The 21,085-nt window shown below is 32.1% G+C and overlaps 1 protein-coding gene across 12 annotated transcripts in view; it reads left to right on the top strand.

Moving 5' to 3' along the window:
- Window positions 1-21,085, top strand: part of SENP6 (SUMO specific peptidase 6) — a 102,379-nt gene that overhangs the window by 26,850 nt on the left and 54,444 nt on the right. For 7 of the 12 annotated variants that reach the window (XR_013765125.1, XR_013765126.1, XM_079147463.1 and 4 more), the window contains 5 exons: window positions 1,267-1,412; window positions 2,240-2,344; window positions 2,797-2,832; window positions 6,997-7,017; window positions 19,344-19,414. The exons of 1 other annotated variant lie outside the window; for it this stretch is intronic. Coding sequence is in view for 8 of the 11 variants with exons in the window: in XM_079147462.1 (XP_079003588.1) it covers window positions 1,267-1,412; window positions 2,240-2,344; window positions 2,797-2,832; window positions 6,997-7,017; window positions 19,344-19,414 (379 nt within the window). In the remaining 3 variants the exon portion in view is untranslated. Of the gene's footprint in view, window positions 1-1,266; window positions 1,413-2,239; window positions 2,345-2,796; window positions 2,833-6,996; window positions 7,018-19,343; window positions 19,415-21,085 lie in introns of those variants that run through there. 4 more of the 12 variants (XM_079147459.1, XM_079147460.1, XM_079147457.1 and 1 more) reach the window with 4 other exon arrangements.

The raw sequence follows: 21,085 nt of genomic DNA, 5'->3' as shown, positions 1-21,085 counted from the left end.
GAGATACTTCTTGAGGTACTGTGGGTTTCTGTAGAAATACTTGAGGGAAAAAAAATCAAGATACTATCTCATATTTTCTTGCAGAAGTGCAAAAGAGAAAATAAAAGATTGTTTCAAAAATGAAATTAAGGGGCTGGGGATGTAGCTCAGTTGGTAGAGTGCTTGACTCGCATGCACAAAGCCCTGGGTTTAATCCCTAGCACCACCAAAAAAAAAAAAAAATATATATATATATATATATATATATATATATAATTAAGTTGGTGCAGTGGCACACACCTTTAATCCCAGTATCTTGAGAGGCTGAGGCAAGAGGATTGCAAGTTCAAAGATGGCCTAAGCAACTTTGTGAGACCTTGTCCCAAAATAAAAAATAAAAAGGGCTGGAGATGTAGCTCAGTGGTTAAGTGCCTTTGAGTTCAGCCCCTGGCACCAACCCACCCCCCCCCCTAAAAAAAAAAAAAAAAAAAAAGAAAGAAAGAAATTAAGCTGGTTGGTATGGTGGCACTCACCTATAATCCCAGCTATTCAGGGAGGCTAGCATGGGCAACGTAGAAGAGATCCTGTCAAAAAACAACAATCAGTAAATTTAAAGTACGTAAGAATGATTTTTAAAATGTTATTTTGGGAAAATTATCACTGAGAATTTAGGACCTTTTAGCCATAAATAGTTGGAAAGCAGCTTTTAAGTGTCTTGTGCAATGGCTATAACCAAGGTTGGTTGGTGTCTGTGATGAGAGCTAAAGGGAGTCCATCCTGTTAAAATGATTTCCCCAGGGTGATTGTTATTAATATGTTTATGCTAACATTTGCACCCATGAAAGTATAGAGACATTATCTAAATTTGTGTTTATTTAGAAACTTTCATTTAAAGTAAAAAAGCACAAGTTAAATTGACTACCGATTGCCACATTTGGCAGTACTGTCTTTGGATAGCAATAAGGCCTGCTAAGCAGAGGAATTATTTCATCTTTTTCTCTCTGGAGAAAACTATTCTAAGATCCACTATTCTCATTTTTTTCAACTATCTTTGGGGAGATTTGCATGAAGAGAAAATACAGTCCCCTTTCCCTAAAAATAACCATTGTCTTCAGGGAAAAATACTACAATTGAATTACTCTCAGGTTCATGCTTCTGTTATTGCTGTCCCCTTATATCTCCAGTAACTATACATTTTTACTTATTTTTTGTAACCAGTGAGTTTTCAAATAGTTATTGATATATTATGGTGTTTATTAACCTTAATATTTATGGATCTTTTTACAGTTAAATCGTCGATCTGAAATTGTTGCTACTAGTTCTGGAGATTTCATCTTGAAGACATATGTAAGACGAAACAAGGCTGAAAGTTTTAAAACTTTGAAAGGCAACCCAATTGGACTTAACATGTTGAGCAACAATAAGAAATTGAGGTATACGCACCTCACCACACTACCCTACATGAAACATAAAGGGTTTAACACCAAAAACAGATTATCTTTGTGACCAGAAAACCACCCTGTACCTTCTCTTTTGAATTTGTCAGCTGGCAAAGACTATAGGATGGTCCCAGTGTTTAGATACTGTGCTTTGAATCTTGGGAGTAGGGTTGATTGCAGTTCTTTCTTGATTCTGAATAAAATATTGTAAGAAACATTTCAATAGGCAGTCATCTGATGCATTTATTTTGATATAGTTAGTAGAATTTCAGTGATAATATTAGAAATAGAAAACACTGTTAGGTGGATGTCATATGTCTTTTTTAGAGATTCTAATTAAGATTATCTCAACAACGGAATGTTTTTTTCTCTTGAAGATTTCTTATTTCTCTTTCAGATACAAAACTCAAATTCTGTAGCAGTTGTAGTGAACCACTGTTACTGATAGAATTGGGCTATCAATAACAACCCAGAAATGGAATTGAAAATCACTCCACTTTACCACTTTCTAAATAGATAGCTGAAATTTGTAAAGGCTAAGTAACATTCAACTTAGTGGCAGAATCAGAAGTAGAATTTAGGATTCTTGATTTCCATTCTAGTGTTCTATTTGTTATTTTCCCCCCTTAAACTGTATGGGAAACATTTCAAAGACTCTTGGAAGTAGAAAACTCCAAAGGGACAATTGGGCTTATCTATAAATTTTTTAAATGGTTAAGATTTTATTCTGTATACTTAGATTTTAAAGGATTTGTTTTGTCATTTGTGTATAATTGTAATTGTGTGTTGTTCAGATTATTTTTGTTTCTTAAATTTTGCAGTGAAAATACACAAAATGCATCATTATGTTCTGGAACTGTAGTTCATGGTAGACGTTTTCATCATGCTCATGCACAGATACCAGTAGTAAAAACAGCAGCCCAAAGGTAAGGATTCTAATTCTGTTTAGTATATGTACACCACTGTCTTTAGCAGGAGTGTTTTTTGTTTTTTGGTTTTTTTAACTTAAAAAGAAGTTTTTGTTCCATTGTGGAGAGAAAAGAGCTAGAGCTCTGAAATAATTCATGATCTGAAATTTGATTATTTTATTTCTGCTTTTGAATAATCATACTCTATAAACAGGGACTTTTAAAATGCAAGTCATTGTTTTGCATTACAATCCAGTATCTCTAAGAAGGTTATGGTATTGACTGTACAGTGTTTGACTAAAATGTCCTCAGTTTGGTAGTTGAGCTCTGATGAGTAAAACTATAGCTATTACTTTAATTGCTTTATAAGGTTTAAGATTTCATAGTAACAAAGCAAATCACACTAATTTTTTTATATTGACGGACCTTTATTTTATTAATTAATTTATATTTTATTTATTTATATGCAGTGCTGAGAATCGAACCCAGTTCCTCACATATGCTAGGCAAGTACTCTACCACTGAGCCACAACCCCAGCCCCTGAATCATGCTATTTTTTAAATGTCTTATTGATCTTGAAAGTCCTGTTTCAACATTGAAATAATGAAAGCAATAGTTGAGGAAAGCCTGGTATCGCAAATGCTTTTGAGGTTTTTCAGAACGATTTTTGGAATGTTAACATCCCCTTTCAGTTGTCTCAAATTCTTAAGCTTTCCCAGTTTAATAGTGTATTGCATTATAAATACTTCTTTTTTTGAAAACACTTTTAGATGTTGATCGACCTTTATTTTATTATTTATATGTGGTGCTTAGAATTGAACCTAGTGCCTCACACATGATAGGCAGGCACTCTACCACTCAGCCAACCCCAGTTTCATAAATACTCTTTTATAGCTGATAAAATTTAAAGACTTTAGACCTTTTAGAGTCTCTTCTTTGTTTTTTAAAAATGATAGTTGAGGCTGTGATACTCTTAAAAAAATGCGTCTGGAACCTTAGGATCCCTTGTTTATATATATATATATATATATATATATATGTTTTCATAGATTTAAAAACCTTAAATCTCTCTCGTACTTAATGATGATAAAAAAAAAACTTAAATGTTTTATCAGGATATCACATAAGATACTTGAGAAGTTCAGTTAAGAAGACAAATTACTGTACATACCAAAAATTGACTCGCCCTAATGCAAGGCACACAAATAACTTTCCTTACATGCCTTACATGTGGGAAAAACATGAAAATATGATAAAAGAATAATTGGGAGGTAAGAAGAAGAAACTCATGCTCACACACTGATTATACTAATAGAAACTATTATTGATTTTAAAAATTCTCAATATGAAAATGTGGTCTAAGTGGAAATACTAATTTAAAATTTATAATCACATTAAGTGATTAAATTTTACAACTAAAATATTAAATTATTATTGCTTTTGAAATTATCTGTTTATTAATTTGGAATTATTTACACAGTGATCTATTCTTCTCCTTCCCTTATGTCTTCATTGGAATGTTTGAAAGATAATTATAGCCTGGAAATTGGGTTGTGTTTCATTTTATTATTAATCTTTTTTTTTTTTTAGCCTTATTTGTTTTTTTATGTGGCACTGAGGTTGGAAAACAGAGCCTCGTGTGCTAGGCAAGCATTCTACCACTGAGTCACAACCCCAACCCCCATTTTAGTCTTAATCTTGGCCCCTATTCCACCTTGTATACCTGTCATTGCTCATCTTTGTAAATGATTAGATTCATTTTTATAAGAACTGATACTTAGTAAAATATTGTTTCTTCAAAAACAGCAAGAACCTGAATTAATTTGTATTCAAAGAAACAATCCTGAATGAAGATATTTGACGAGTGATTAGGAGCAGTAATAAAAGTTTGAAGTCAAATAAGAAGGACAGATTCTACTTAATGTTTTTCTTTTGTTTATTCTGCATAAGAATAAGCATTGCTTATTCCAACTGTAATGTGACTATCATTGAAAAGATTTTTGAGGTTCAAAGACAAGTCATTAAGAATTTTTCCAATTTACTTCAAGAAAGATGAATATTAAAAAACACTAATTTTATGCAGTATAACAGGCATAGATAAGAAATAGTATTCAAAGATGAATATGAACAGAGTTTTTGCCCTTGAAGCTCAGAATTATTAGAGTAGAGGATAGAAAGACAAAGAAGTGGTTACTTAAGTGCCTTAGTAGATAAATACAAAGTCTGTGTAATAACATCATAGAGCAAGGAAAAAGCCACAAAGGAGGAAGTATTATTACAGGTGCTTTTGAGTGTACCAGGTAGAATCACATCTTCAAATCTTGAAGAAAACTTTGCTTAAAATAGTTGACACCAAGTAGTTGGCACAATTGTCAAGCCTCAAGTGAGGAAAATACATAGGTGTTTAAAGATAGCTTCTCCTAAAATTTATTTTTTTTAAATTTATTTTTTTCTTTAATTTGAAATTTAAAGATAAAGAAATGCCTCCTGTTTGTAATTCACATACAGATTATTTTTCTTAGGGTTATGTGGCTCACTTTTTAAGTGACTCATATCAGTATGCTAAGTAATTTGCAACTTTTTAGTAAAATATGGGAATAAGTACTTTCAGACCTTGTCATGTAAAAAGGAATGAATGAAGATTGTTAAACTATCACATCAGATTTAGGTAGTTTTGGGAGATAATTAAGATTCCAGTCAGTTACCTAACTATTTCAAATGTTTATTAATTCATATTTAAAAGATAGATTGTTCAATATGCTAATAGTAATAATGTAGAACAGTATTAGTATAGAAAAATGAAATACAGAAATTTTATCTAACTCTTTATACCATCCCTATGCTAACTTGTATCATCCATGCTAAAACAACACATTTGGGTTTGTTTCATTTACCTTTTTAAAATTTTTTTTTTTTTAAGGATAGGTAAGCAGACTTGTAAGGGGAAAATAAATGTTTGAAGAAATGCATATAATTCGTATGAGAAAGTGGGCTTCTCGAATAAGCAAGATTTTGTTAATGGAAAGCACTCTCTTAAAAGAATTTTTGAAGTACTAAATTTAGAAACCAGAATTAATCAGTCTCTTTTTCCCTTCCTTTGTTTTGTTTAATTTTAAATTCTAAGACCACTAGTGCTGTACTAGTTTAAGGTAATTTTTCATTTCCATTTTGTATGAAATAGTCCAACAAGAATGTAAAATGCCATGACTTGTACATTAGAGATCACAGTAAATTTATTTTCCTAATAAGAAAAGTGAACATGCGTGTATGCACACTTATACTCTCATGTCCATTTTTCTTTTATATATGGATATACATACATATTTCTTTTGTTTGTTTTTTTCCTCTTCCCTTCCTAACTTCCTTGATTTATCGGGAAGAATTTTAAACCTAGGTTTCTTTTGCTTCTATTCTGTATAGTCTTTCCTGTGTACAGGTGAGTTTAAAAAAACAAAATGAGAGTATTTAACTCTTCTCACTTTGGCTCAACAGTGTGAAGTTGGAAGTGACTAGATTAGGAATTAATGCCTAATTTTTGGTTTTTATTTTACTTTTCCTGGAAATATGACTCCATATGTAGGGTCAAACAGGCTGTATTTAAACTTACATATTTTACTTCACTTATTTTAATAGGAGTGTGATCAAGTTGTTTCATTTTTCTGTCATTTATCCAAAATAGATTAATTTTATTTATTTTTTAAATAGCAGAAGTAAAATTTCAAATGTATTATGTAAGTTCATGATTCTTTTCCTCTTTGTTGAAAAAAATTTTCTTTTGAGGGTTTGTATACAAATAAGTTACCATATTTTTTCTGTATAATTTGCTAGAATTATATTATTTTGTGTGTTCCACATAAACATAAGTATGGGAATTTGGGTATCTTACAAACTGCTTTGCTTGCACTTAGTTTTCATAATAAAGAGAAATAATTTCAGGGTGTGAATCTTATTTTAAATTAAGGATTTTTTTTTTTTTTTTGTGGTGTTGGGGATTTGAACCCAGGGACTTGTGCTTAGCAAGGCAAGCACTCTACCAACTGAGCTATATCCCCAACCCTAAATTAAGGATTTTATAGGTTTAAGTGAAGTTGCTTTTTTTGAGCTTCCAGGAACTATGGAGAAATATGAAGTTTTTATGCATAGTACTTCTGATAAGAGTGCATGATTTTAAATCTCAGACTTTTTTCTTGTGTCCCAAATAATGTATAGTATTTATTCTAAGACATTTGTGCAAAAGATTCAGCCTCATTTTTTTTCTTACTTGAAAGCAAATATTCATACCTGATAATAAAACAACTAAAAATTTTGCAACCTTAAGGAAGTGTCACTGTTCTTGGTGACTCTATAACTGTCCTAAACGTCCTAAAATAATGTGTATCTTCAAGTGTTTGGTAAAGTTGTTTCAAGAATTTTCTTCACATTTGTGTATATCCATCTTTCTTCTTGTTAAGCATATAAGAAGATTGTTTAAATTATTTTGGGTATTAACAATAATTGAAAAACATCTTGAATAACACTTAAAACATAGTACTTAATATACATAAAATGTCTTTAAAATAAATTGATCACATTATAGTTTTGCCTTATTGACTACAGTTAATGTAGCTACAATGATATGTCAACAATGAGGTCTTGCCTCTTACATTTTTTTTCTTTTCCATGTTTTAAGCAATCCGGACCGAAAAGAAAGGTAAGCTTGATATTGATGAAATTAGAGCATGGATATAGTGGTAAAATATCAGAATATTGATATGCTTTGAAAAATATCCTTTGAATTAGAGTTCATCATTAAAGCATTATTATTATTATTATTTTTTTTGTGTGTGATGCTATGAGAATCAAACCTAGGGCCTCATGCGTGCTACACAGGTGCTCTGCCACTGAGCTACATTCCCAGCCTTTAAAAAGTATTGGTTTTAATACAAGGAAACCTGTTAATAGTGCAACTTGTTATTTGGCTTACATGGGTTCAGCATAATTTAGAGTATGCATTTTTCCATGAATGGTTATTATATATATATGCTGATATGTCCTACTTTTCTTTAAAAAATAGAATATTTCAGTACCTTGGTAGTAAAGTTACTTTCAGTTATATTACCAAATTCTTTCATGGTATATTTCAGTGATAATATTCCTGTTTTGATACTTTTCTATAGTAGACTAGAGAGGGAAGTGCGATTAGAGAGCCTTTAACATGGAGTTAAAACATTAAACAGCTAATTTTTTTATTCTGATAAAAACATTTATATAAAATATAGAGCAAAAAAAAAAAAAAACCAAAATGTTACATATTATTTCATCCAGGAATACTAGCAAATGTATTCAAGGATTAATACAAATAATGTTCATCTGTGAGGGATGGGAAATATTCCAAAGTTTTTGTTTAATTAATGGGGAAGTGGTTAGGAAAATTATAAATCATGATTCACACACATAAAATAGTGTATATTGAATTATGCAGTCATATGAGGTACATGTTTTGTCCTAAAAACGTGAGTATAATATTGTGTTCAGAGAAAAACAATTAATCACATATTTAATTTTGTACTCCACTGACTTAGTCCATTTTGTGCTGCTCGAACACAATACCTGAGACTGGATAATTTATAAATAACAGAGATTTCTTTCTTAGAGTTTTGGAGGCTGGGGAGCCCAAGGTGGAGGGGCCCACATCTGGTGAGGGCCTTCCTGTTACCTCATTCATGGCAGAAGGTGGAAGGGCAGGAGAGCACATGAGTGTGCACAAATACACATGTAAGAGCAAAAGAATAAGAAAGAAGGGCAGGACTCACTATTACAGCAAGCTAACTCTCCTAAGAACAACAATCCACTCATGACAGCAGAACCCTCATGACCTATATCACCTCTTAAATCTCCCACCTCTCAACGCTATTACTTCTGGGATTAAGTTTCCAACACACAAACTTTGAGGGATGTATTCACATCATAGCATCCACAATAATAGTGAATTAAGAAGAAAGCACACTTTTAAAAACTATATGCATACATAATAAAAAAAAATTATAACAAGCTTTTATATTCAACTTTCTATTCTATTAGTATATGTTCCCTTTGTAAAAACTCTGGCAACTACATAGTCTTTTAGGAGAAATATGAATAATATAAATGACATGGGAAAACGTTTTTAAGAGTACACATTTCATTGAATAATGAAATGATTATAATCATTTTAAAGCAAGTGCCCCTAAAAGTAACGTAAGAGAACTTTTTGTGTATGTATGTATGCTTTTCAAACTTTCATGAAATTCTCAAAAGTTTTGTGAACCCTGTCTTGTGACCTCCCGAACAGGTGAAAAACCCTTATGTTAAAGCAATACTTTTATGTAATTAGTGAGTGTCAAAAGGGAAATTATACAATTTTATCTGTAATTTCAAATTTTTTAAAAATATGTAGAGAAGATAAAGAGATATCTGGAATATTTTACAAAATATATTTTCATGAATGCCTAGTTCCAAAAATACTTTTTTTTTTTTTTGGTGTGCAGTGCTGGGGATCAAACCCAGGGCCTCATGCACACTAGCCATAGCACTGTACAACTGAGCCACATCCTTAGCCGAAATAACGATCAAAGCCAGGGCCTCACACATGCTTGGCAAGTGCTTACTACTACATCCCCAGCCTGCTCAGGAATACAGATTTAATGATAATCCTTCCAGCAAAAAAAAAAAAAAAAAATTAACATATAATTCTGAAGTATTTCACAAGTGCTATGTGTTTGAAACAAATGGACTGTGAAAATATTTTACTACCTGTTTCCTAGGAAAGAGGTATTTTCCCATTATGTTTTTTTCTTTGAGTGAATCACTATTTCTTGTCAGATATAGGAGAGTCCTTTGTATCTTTTTAATTTTTGACTCATAAGTGACTGCTTTTTTAGTAAGAACATTAATGTTTTTGATAAAATTGCTAAAATGATACTTTAAATAGCTCTTCATAGAGTCACCCATATAAAATAGACCTTTGTTTCATCCAAATAAACATATTCTTTCCTGCATGCTATAGTAATTGAAATGTAGGTACTGTTATATTGTCAGAATAATAGAAAGATCTTAGATTTTCATGGTAGCCCTGTAGGGTTGATGCTGATTCTTTTCCACTGCTTTGACTTGTACATATTTCTGTAATGGGGATTTCATTCCATGATATTTTAATTTTAGCAAATATTTAAATGCCTTTATGTGCTAGGCACTCTTCTTGGTGCTGACAGAATTCCCTACCCTCTTGTAGCTTACTTCCTATTGGAATAATGCTAGAATGGGAGTCAGAAGATAGACAAGTAAGCAGTATAACAGTAGGCTCATTACTTGCTATAAATGGAAATAATAATATTTGGTCAATTTTAAAGTTTTGTTGGGAACAAATGATAATTACTTAAAATTGATTTATACACTAATAAATGTAAAATTTCCAAGTATTAATAATAATAGGTATTGAAATTCTTTTAACCTTTTTTTGCTAAGATCACCTCTAAGGACTAAAGTTCTTGAAAAGTAGATGTGAGGCAGCAACTGTTTATGAAAACCCTTGTAACAAATACACCTCAGTGCTTTGTGTGACAACTTAGTTACTTTAGGCCGAATTTAGCTCATAATCCTTTAGATCCTTACATAAATTATTTTGTTAAACAGAAGAACTTTTGTGTTATTAGATTTTGCTTCGTTAGTTTTTTGTTCCCATAAGCCATTTTCTCCCTTTTGTGAATATTAAACCACATTTTTTTCCCCTACTCTGTTAGGAATAATAGTTTTCTTAGCTTTATCCCTTACTACATAAAGAACTATAAATCTCTGAAATAAATAAATATTCATAAGATGGCGATTTATCTAATAAAAGTCAGGTGGTTTTAAAAGTTTAATCTCCCTATTCTTTTCTACTTGTACAGTCTGCTAAGCACATTGAGGTACGTTAGAAGTTTAAAAGTAAAATAGAATAAACAAATAAATAAGTAACAGTATTAAGCTCCAGAGGTTTTAACCTTTAAAGGAAAAAAAAAAAAATGCTACCAGATTTTCTACATTGTGGATAACTTTGACAACGTGAATAAACAAATTTTTTTTCTGACTCGTGGCCATATATATAATGAATACAGTGTATATGGTAGCACCACTAACCCAGAATATATAATCTGGTATTTGAACTGTTTTATTTTGTTCCTCTTAGATAAAGAATCTATTGACACATTATAAAACTAAAGCACATAATTATTTTTAAATATAGAATTTATTTTTAATATTTATACTTAGTGTATAAAGTGTGTCTATAATTGTAGAGAATTTTGAAACCAAAGTACAAAGGTAAAGAGGATACAAGTAAAACAGGAAATATAAGAAATGTTTACTTACAGGGTGTGTTTGAAAAGATAAATGTTGAGGCTTATATAATTTCTTTAAAAAAAGTTCTCAGAGTAGAAAATTACATGTTAGGATTTTTGTTTTGATTTTTTTTTTTTTTTTTTTTTGTTGGTATTGGTCATGGAACTCAGGGATGCTTTACCATCGAGCTACAGCTTTAGCCCTTTTTATGTTTCATTTGAGGTAGGGTCTTACCAAGTTTCCAGGACTAGTCTAGAATTTGAGATATTCCTGCTTCAGCCTCTCAAGTTGCCAGGATTACAAGCATGCACACATACCTCATATAGCATGTTAGAATTTTGATACATTTCTCTCTGATCTTTTTTTTTTTTTTTTGGTATGCACTTTTTAATATGTTTAACATTGTGATTAATCATAGTGAAAATACATCTGTGTGTTCTAAATTTTTACCTAACAAGTATGTCCTGAGCATTTTCCATTATTATTAAGTTAGCTTCTAAAATACCATTTCTGTTATGGTGTAGGTTGTACTGGGCATTGAACCCGGAGGTGCTACTAAGCTACATCCCCAGCCATTTTTTAGTTTTTATTTTGAGATGGTCTCACAAAGATGCCCAGGATGGCCCCAAACTTTTGATCCTCCTACTTCAGCCTCCAGAGTCACTGGGATTACAGGAGTGTGCACCCATGCCCAGCTCTTAAAAAATAATTTTTAGTGACTGCATAATAGCTTATCTTGCCCATGCCCATAATATATTTACTCATTATCTAAAACACATGGTGAACAATTTTGTTTATAAATCTTTAAGTGCATTCCTTAGAATAAATCTCTGGAAAAGGGTTCTTTGGACCAGGTTACAAATGTTCTTAATTCTTTTGATAAGTACTGCTAAATTGTTTGTAGGGAGATGGAATTAATTCATAATAACATTGTCAATTTTTGCCTCAGGTATATGAAAATAAAATTATTTTCAGACGATTTTTTTCTTTCTTGGCATTAAGAGAGCCATCTGAAGTTTTAGAAATAATGAGAATTTATCAAGGTGATAGGCTACAAGACTAGTAAAAATTTCATCTCTAATCAGCCAAATACTCTTAATTCACCTTTAATCACCTGAATTTGTCTTTGAAAAGACAAAAATTTCATTTGTGGTAGCACCTTCAATTAAATACTTAGGTCATAAAACTAATAATATGTAGTCCCTAATAAATTTGTCTAAAGAGACTAATTTGAGGCATATATTTTGTTCCTGTTTGGTAGGAATTTATATCATGTAGGCAACTGTTGCTTAAAATACAATGAATGTAAAGTAATTCTATCCAAAATCTTCATTGGTTATTTATTTTTTAAAACATTTTTTAGATGTTGATTGACTTTTATTATTTATTTATATGTGGTGCTGAGAATCAAACTCAGTGCCTCACACTTCAGGCAAGCACTCTGCCACTGTGCCACAACCCCAGCCCTCATTTGTTATTTTAAGAAATTTTACCAGTTGATTCTATAATTTATTTAGATGAGTAAATATTTGAGAAGAGAAAGTTAGTGATTTATTTAAGAAAGAAGAAGAAATGGGGATAGAGAAGAATTACTTGCTCCATGATAAAACCTACTGTAAAGAAAATAGAGATTAAACATGAAAAGAGTAGGTGGTAAAACAGTGAACAGACTAGACAGTGTTGAGTATATTGAATTTCCAGCTGGTTTCTTCTGCCAATAAAAAACAAGCCTGCAGCTGGGTGCAGTGGCACACTTCTGTAATGCCAGTAGCTTTGGAGGCTGCGGCAGTAGAATCGCAAGTTCAAAACCAACCTCAGCAACTTAGCTAGCTCCTAAGCAGCTCAGCAAGACCTTCTCTAAATAAAGTATAAAAAAGGTTCCAGGGATGTGGCTGAGTGAATGAGCGCCTGTGGTTCAATCCCCAGTACAAAAAAAAAATGTCACGGTGCCTTTCAGGTTCCTGAATTTTAATGTTTGCACATCAACTGCAAAATTAGTATTTTGATTAACTATACAGTAGTGCTGTGTAGTGGTGAGTGGTTCACTCTTTTTTTGTTTTTGATAGACCTTTATTTTATTCATTTTTTTTTTTTTTTTAATGTGGTGGTGAGGATTGAACCCAGTGCCTCACACTTGCTAGGCGAGTGCTCTACCACTGAGCCACAACCCCAATTCCCAAGTGGTTTATTTTTGACAGCACTGCCATACTTTACAGCTGTTTGTAAAATTGTTTGACCTGTCATGTATCTTCTCTGATCACATACTTCTTTTTATATACACACTTATATTAATTGCAATTACTTATAGAGTACCTACTATGCTGTAGGCATAAGGATGTCATGAGGAACAAAACCTAACATCTTTGGACTCCTGTAGTTGATATTCTGGTGGGACAAAGTTTAATGTATAAGTATAACTTAAAATAGGTTGTTCTATGTGTAGAGAGGTATAATTGGATGATGATGAAGTAGAATGACTATGGTTTCTCTTGATTGCATGTTCAGGGAAACTGTTTACTATTGTGAAGCTAACATTTAACTAAAGTAGGAGTCAGCCATTCTATGAAGAAAGGCTTTTCCAGATAGGGAAAAGATAGTGCTAAGTTATTAATTCAAGAATGAGTTTAACATGTTCAGTGAACAGGGGGAAAAAAAAAAAGGCTGCTGTAGCTAGAGGTTAGAAAAGTAGAAGAATATTATGAGATTGGGACTTAAATCATGAAAGGCTTTTGTAAGCTGAGCTGAAGAATTTGTGTTTTATATTAATGGAATAGAAGCTTTCTGAATGTTTTAGGTAGGGACGTGTTATTTTCTGAAATATAATCTTTTATCTATAATTTATAATTGGTACAATTAAAGGTTAAGTGAGTGACAATTCAGTTAAAGCTAAACATTGCACTTTATAAATGGAGATGTTCTGCAAAGGAAAATCAGTATTCAAAACTATCTCAGCAAAATTTAGGAGTTAAGGAGGTAGAAAGGTGAAAGTAAAACAAGCCTTCTGGAAGGGTTAAGGGGAAAATAAAGGGCTTTATTTGTGGAAAGGCCTTTTTTTGGGGAATGGATAAGTGGGAAATTAAAAGATTTTAAGGTCTCATTCCATTAGAGATGTATAGTACTAGTGCTGCTGTATTGAGTTGTGTTTGAGGAAATAGTAATTTTTTGTTGTTTGGTTTTTGATGGTAGGGATTGACCTCAGGGCCTTGCACATGCTCTACTGCTAGACTACTCTCTTAGCCCCAAGAATCTTGATAACTTGTTAATGCAAACAGAATGTGCAACTGCAGTAAGGATTGAGAGAGAAATTTAATTAACTGGAGGGGAATCAATTGTTAATAGGAAAGAGGAAACATAAAATAAATACAAATCTTTAAAAAAAAACTAATAAAAATGAAAGGAAAACACGAAGTCTGTCACCTATTAAAATTGTAAACAGATTGAAGATTTATTTGATTGATTGCAGTACAGGGGATTGAACCTGGGGTCTTTCTAACACTAAGCTACATCCCCCAGCCTTTTTTGCTTTTTTATTTTGAGACAGATTCTGGCTAAGTTGTGCAGGCTAGCCTCATACTTGGTATCCTACTGTCCCCTCTTCCTCAGTAGGTGGGATTATAGGTGTGTGGCCACTGTGCCTGACTGGTTGAATACATTTAATAAAAGACAAACTGGTTGGATTAAATCCCACTCTACTGTATTTTTTGTAAGAACCATACTAAAATAACAGTTTGCAATAAAGGTATGTTTAGAGTCACAGAGAAACACAAATAGAAAGCAAGAGTGGAATTTTAATAAATGAGACTGAATTAAGGATTAGAAGCACTAAACAGGATGAAGGCGGACATTTTATAATAGGCACAATTTATAAAAGTGTAATAGGTATATGTATGTGCTCTCTCAAAGTTTTTAAAATGCAAGAAGTTCTTGGTTGGAATAAATTTGGGTGAGATTTTGATAACATCTGAATAATTTCAACTGCTTTATCTGTTAAAAAATGTTTGGAATAATGAATTTTAGCTGTAAAATAAATACAATTTATTTTTCATAGAAATTTGTATCTTTTGACATTAGTTACAGTGATAAACACTACCCAGGTCCTGGTTTGTAAATACTGCTCTCTAATAAAAGAAACATGGAGAAATGACTGATTCTAGGGTTATACTGGGGAAAACACAAAATGAATGTTGCCAGAAACCAGACAATTAAAAAAATGAATAAATAAAAGGTTCTTGCTTCAGCAGCATATATGCTAAAATTGGAACAGTACAGAGATTGTATTGTACTACTTTGTGTCATTACAATTAGTAAAGTTTTCCATATTTTTCTAAATTTTGCATTATGTGTATTTTACCACAGTGAAAACCAGGATGGAATTACATCAAAGGAACACAGGAACAAGCTGAAGGAGCTCCCAAGGGCCAAAATTATAATAAAAACTATAACCCTAAGGGTAAAATACCTATCCCTGAGTCATACCGATATAAATAATTATGTATTTATTTAACTGTCTTAGTAGTCTTGAAATACACACCTCCTTCATTACCTCCTTCATTACCATGCTGGATTTGCTAATAAGATTTTACAAAATGCATAAAGTGAACTGGAAGACAACAGTTCCTCACAGAAGTATTTCAAGAAATACATGTAGAACTTTCTCTTTTCAGAAAATAGGATTAGTAACCTTCATTTAACTAGCATATTCAGGCCAGCTGTTTAATTCCCAGCACCTATACACACAAAAATTACCCTCACTTCTTTTGATTGTGGGCTGGACTTACTGATGTGCTCCCTAATAGAGTGTCGAATGAAAAAAATAGCAATTTTAGAGAAACATGGCAGAGACTACTTTAGACAAGAGACTAAATTTAACATCACTAGTGAAAAGTCATATTTATAACAGGTATCCTCTGGTATGATGTAATGAGGAGGGCATGTTACTTCTGACTGATATTCATTCTCCAAACCCACAAGATGAATTTAATCATGAGAAATTAACATTCAGTTGAAGGGGAGACATTTTATAAATTATCAGACCAGTTCTCTTCCAGAGTGTCAAAGTTACAAAAACAATGAAAGAAAGACTGAGAAGCACAGAGAATAGACTAAGGAGATATGATCACTTAATGCAGTATACCTGGATTGGATCCTTCAACAAAAAAGGGGTATTACTGGAATAGCTGATAAAATCTAATGTTGAGAGTTTAATAGTACCAATTACCATTATTGTATGCAATGTGCCAGTGTTAATTTCTTTGACACATGATGGTAATGTGAGGTATTAATAGAATGAAGGATATAAGAGAATTCCAAATTATCTTTGCAACTTTTCTGGATATATGTCTAAAATTATGTTCAAATATTTCTGAATAGAGAAGAAAATTCTCCATTTTATGCTTGTAAAATCTTGGCTTTTAAAGTGGATCTTCTAAAACTTCTACACAAAGCAAATACTTAAAAGCAAAAATTAATATATCTACATAGAAGACAACACATGACAAGGAAACTTCCCTACCTCTCTTTTGTTTGGGGTGAAAAAGAAATCCATTGAAAAGTTATATCATAGCTTTGAGTTTCATGCCAATGTGGAGTTTGAAATTTCTACTTGCAAGGGTGATGGAATCCTCAAATCAAGAAATTAACTTACATTTTAATTTTAGGTCATTTAGCAAAAAAAAAAAAAAAAAAAAAAAGTTTTAAAGGAAATGTAGTTGACAACTGGAAAATTATTTCATTACTCTTACCAAACAGTATCTTAAAAGTCTTCTATTTCTGTGTTAAACTTAAGGTATACTTTTATTTCTGCAATTTAATCACAATTTTTAAAAAACAAGTTTTCCCTGTTTGTATTGGAAAATGTGTAGCAAATGTTGAAGAAAAAGTGGCTATGAAGTCTGGAAATAGAGGCAAATATACATGATGGATTCAGTGTATTGATCCTCAATAGTCATGCATGGTACAGTGATTTGTGTCAGATTGCAAAGAATATACTTCATCAGTGTAGGATATTTATGAATTCCTGTACGTTACTGTTTCAGGTGATTTATGTCAATTTTTATCAAATAAACTTGCACTCTTGACATATCCTACTATAAGTAATCAAGAAACTTTAAAACTGAGGAAAAAAACTACTTCCAAATTTTGCGACCACCTGTAACTCTCAAGTAGTTTATTTTCCTTGTTAATGATCTTGAGAATTTCTAAATATTTACCCTTTCCCCTCCAATTTTAGAAAAATATGAGACCCTCAGAGATACTGGGGGAGTTTACCATAATAGTATTATCATAGTTGCTTCAGATTCATTGTTTTTTTGTTACCTTTTAAAGTTGGCAATTTTATTTTTCCAAAGTATAAAGTTATAAAAACTTAGGTATTAAAAATTATTTGATTTAAAGATAATACTGTATTATACTCTTTAGTGTGAAAGTGTGCAGAATACAAAGGCTTGTGTTTTATTTTAATCTTAATATAGTGTTGTTAGTTTAAAAACTTTTTTTTTTTTGTACTGGAGTTTGAGCCCCATGGTCATTTTACCACTGAGCTACATCCCTAGTTCTTTTTATTGTTTATTTTGAAACAGGGTTTTACTAAGTTGTTGATGCGGGCTTCAAAATTAAGATCTTCCTGTCTCAGCCTCCCGAGTTGCTAGAATTACAGGCATGCACCTCCCTTCTTGGCTTGCACCTTTTGCACTGTTTTTACCATTACATCTTCACAAATTTTAAAATTCTGCCAAGGTCAAAATTGCCCAGTTGTACCATATATTGCTGTACTCATCACAGTTGATACAGTTGCCAACATTCAGCTTCTGGTATTGCCATTTAGTAGCTGCGTGACCATGAGGAAGTTAGTCTTACTGTGCCTGACTTCCTCATTATACAGTGCTAAAAATGTATACTTCATAAGGTTATTATGAAGATTAAAGGAATTAATAGAAAAAAGCAGTTAGAACAGTACCTGACAGACACATTATGTTCAATATTTGCTAACTGCTATTACAGATATATTACCACTTTTTAATAGTTTCTTTTGTCATTTACACATTTTAGTTTTCATTTTCAGTACTTTGACTTTTACAATGTAGGAATATGAAATTCTTACAAAAATAGGTCTTTGGGATTGTTTTTTAAATTTTCTTTTTATTTATTTCTTTAGTTGTAGATGAACACAATAACTTTATTTTATTTACTTTGATGTGGTACTGAGAGAATCAAACCCAGGGCCTCACACGCGCTAGGCAAGTGCTCTACTACTGAGCCACAACCCCAGCCCTGGGATTTTTTGTTTAATTAAAATGATTACATTATCCTGTGATGAATAGAAAATATTCATTACTAGTATGAACAGATTTGTAGATAAATAGAATAGTCTCTTTTAAATTTCCCAGTTAAATAAAGCAGGAATGTTTTGGAAGCTTTCATTTAGGGTGCAAAGGTAACTATTGTAGCTTCCTGGTCTATTTGTACTTTTTGCAATTCTCTGTATATAAATGCTTTTTTATTCCATCACTACCTATGGGACTTTCCCCTGCCAAATTAGTGTATTTTGAACTTAAATAGATATTGTATTTAGGACACTTAGTTAATAAGGATTATGTTTAAAATCAATTGTATGTGAACGCTGAAAAAGTAATATTTTAAGACAAGTATATTTATATCCCTGCCATAATGTAGTCATATTACAAAACTAAAATAATTGTTCCATAATCGATGTTTTTGTACTGATTTTGGAATTGTTCTCAAGAGTCTTTTATTCAACGTTCATTCTTTTGTTCATTGATTTGTTTTTAAATAACCATAAACATTTACACCAGCTAATTTGGATATATTGAGTGGTATTAAGCTGGGTAATTCTTTATTCAAAATCAGCTTATAAAAATCACATTTAAGTTTTAGGAGTTTTTTAAAAAATATTTTTAGTTGTAGATGGACATGACATCTCTATTTATTTTATTTATTTATTTATTTTTTTGTGGTGCTGGGGATTGAACCCAGGGCCTTGTGCTTGAGAGGCAAGCACTCTACTCTATTTTTTATGTGGTACTGAGAATTGAACCCAGTGCCTCACATGTGGTAGCAAGCGCTCTACCACTGAGCCACAACCCCAGCCCCCTAAGAGTTTTTTAAATGTGATTTTTATAAACTGATTGTAAAAGCAATTCTAAAGGTTTGTGCATTTGAGGAATAAATGTATATACCTTTCCAAAATGACTATTTTGAAAGCTGGGCTTGGTAGTGTTTACCTTAGTCCCAGGTACTTGAGAAACTGAGGCAGCAGAATCCCTTGATTCCAGGAGTTCAACATAACAACATAGCAAGACCCTGTCTTTAAAAAATGTGTGTGTGTGTGTGTGTGTGTGTGTGTGTGTGTGTGTATGTGTGTAAAGTTAATAAAATAAAAAGAATGACTACTTTGAAAGAATAGTGATTTAAATTTATTAAATATTTATTCAATAGTCACCTTTTATTGGCTTGGAAAGATTGACAGTCTGAGTAAAATATTCACTGCTGTTTAGTGATCTTATACCTTAAGTTTTAGTTTGTGAATATAGTTTTATAGTACGACTTTTTATATGACAAAGAAACTGGGTTTACTTCTAATAAATGTAAGTATTCCCTTAACTTTTTCAGTTTGAAAAATTACATTTCCTATTTGAGTAAAACTATATAAATTTCCTTTTCTAGGAAAGAATATCCACCTCATGTCCAAAAAGCTGAAATTAATCCTGTAAGGTTAAGTCGACCCCAAGGTGTTGGTAAGTGTGGAGTTTCTTTTGTTACACCTGTGAAGGGATTTGAATTTCTGTGTGAAAGGTACAAATAGAGATATGACACTGACTTTAGAATATTCCCAGATAAACTAGGTTCAGAGGTTTATACCTGTAAGCCCATTACACAGGAGGCTGAGGCAGGAGGGTTGGGAGACCCTGTCTCAAAATAAAATAATAAAAAGGATTAGGGATGTAGCTCAGTGGTAGAGGACTTGGCTAGCATGCATCAGACCCACAATCCCCAATACCAAAAAAAAGGAATTATGTAAAAAATAATTTTTATAACTGAGTTGAGAATTTCTCTGAACTTTTGATGATACCATTGGTATGGTTGCAGTCAGTTGATTATAGTTTGAAATCTTTATTATATATTAGCTTTTTTTGTTAACATTCAAATGTTAACAAAAATGTGAACTATAGCTAGTAGTGTTTACCTTCTTCAACATTCATTCTGTTAGGCCTTTAATCTTTATTGAACTCTTACTCGGTAGTAGATACTAAGTTGCATGCTTTTATATTCATTATTAAATATTATCCTAGTTCCCTATTCAAAATCCCTGTATACCAAATTCAACTTTTACTTGTGTTTTGTACAGAGAAGAAAATTGAGGCATGGAAGGATTACATGCCTTGCTTAATTAAGCACCGAGGTAGCAAATGACAGAGCTGATTCTTGATGTCATGCTCTTAACCACTATACTATTTTCTTGCTCAGCCACAAAATTATTTCTAATTCTCAGTGAAGAACTAACTGTACAACATGTATTTTCATTTCTATTTGACAAATGCTCCCCCCCCCCTTTTTTTTTTTTGGTTCTGGGATTGAACCCAGAGGCACTTATCCATATTTTCAGCTGTTTTTTATTTAGAGACAGGGTCTCACTGAGTTGCCCAGGCTGCCTGTGAACTTGTGATCCTCCTGCATCAGCCTCCCAAACTGCTGGGATTACAGGTGTGCACCACCACACCTGACTTGACAAATGCTTTTGAGAGAGGTTAAGTGATTTGGATCACTAATATGGTTTAGATGCCATACAGCCAGTCTTGTTATAATTATTATTTTATTCAACAAGATTTGATTTTGAAAAGTTGTGAAACTAGTACAGAGGGATATCTGTTTATACTTCAGCAGGCTTTCCTTAATGTTAACATCTTTCTAATAATAGTACACTTACCAAAACTGAGAAATTGCTTAGTTCTTAACTATGCTATTGACCTTGTTCATATTTCACCAGTTTTTTACTAATGTCCTTTTTCTTTTATTTAAAAAAAAATTTTTAATGATCATACATTCATGTTTCATAATTTGATCAATTTTACTCCTTAGTACTTCCCCTTGTGCATTCCTCTTCCTTCCCTGGATCTTCTACTCCTAATGGCCTCCCTTTTCATATCTCTCCCCCACCCCCCTTTTTCTGTATAGCTACCACATAAAAATAAGAGAAAACTTATCACTTGTCTTTCTGGTTCTCCTTTATTTTGAATAACATAATACTCTTTAGTTTAATCCATTCCTGCTGATGACATTATTTTCTTCTTTATGTCTGAATAAAATCATTGAGTGTATATTACCCCCCCCCCCTTTTTATTCATTCTGTCTTTATTGATAAACATCCAGTCCAGGCTGGTTCAGTAACTAGGCTATTGTGAAATGTA

This window comes from Sciurus vulgaris (genome assembly GCF_902686455.1).
Source record: "Sciurus vulgaris genome assembly, chromosome: 7".
In the NCBI taxonomy this organism is placed as follows: Eukaryota; Metazoa; Chordata; class Mammalia; order Rodentia; family Sciuridae; genus Sciurus; species Sciurus vulgaris.
Note: the sequence above shows the minus strand (reverse complement) of the source record. Positions and strands in the feature narration are given on the sequence as shown.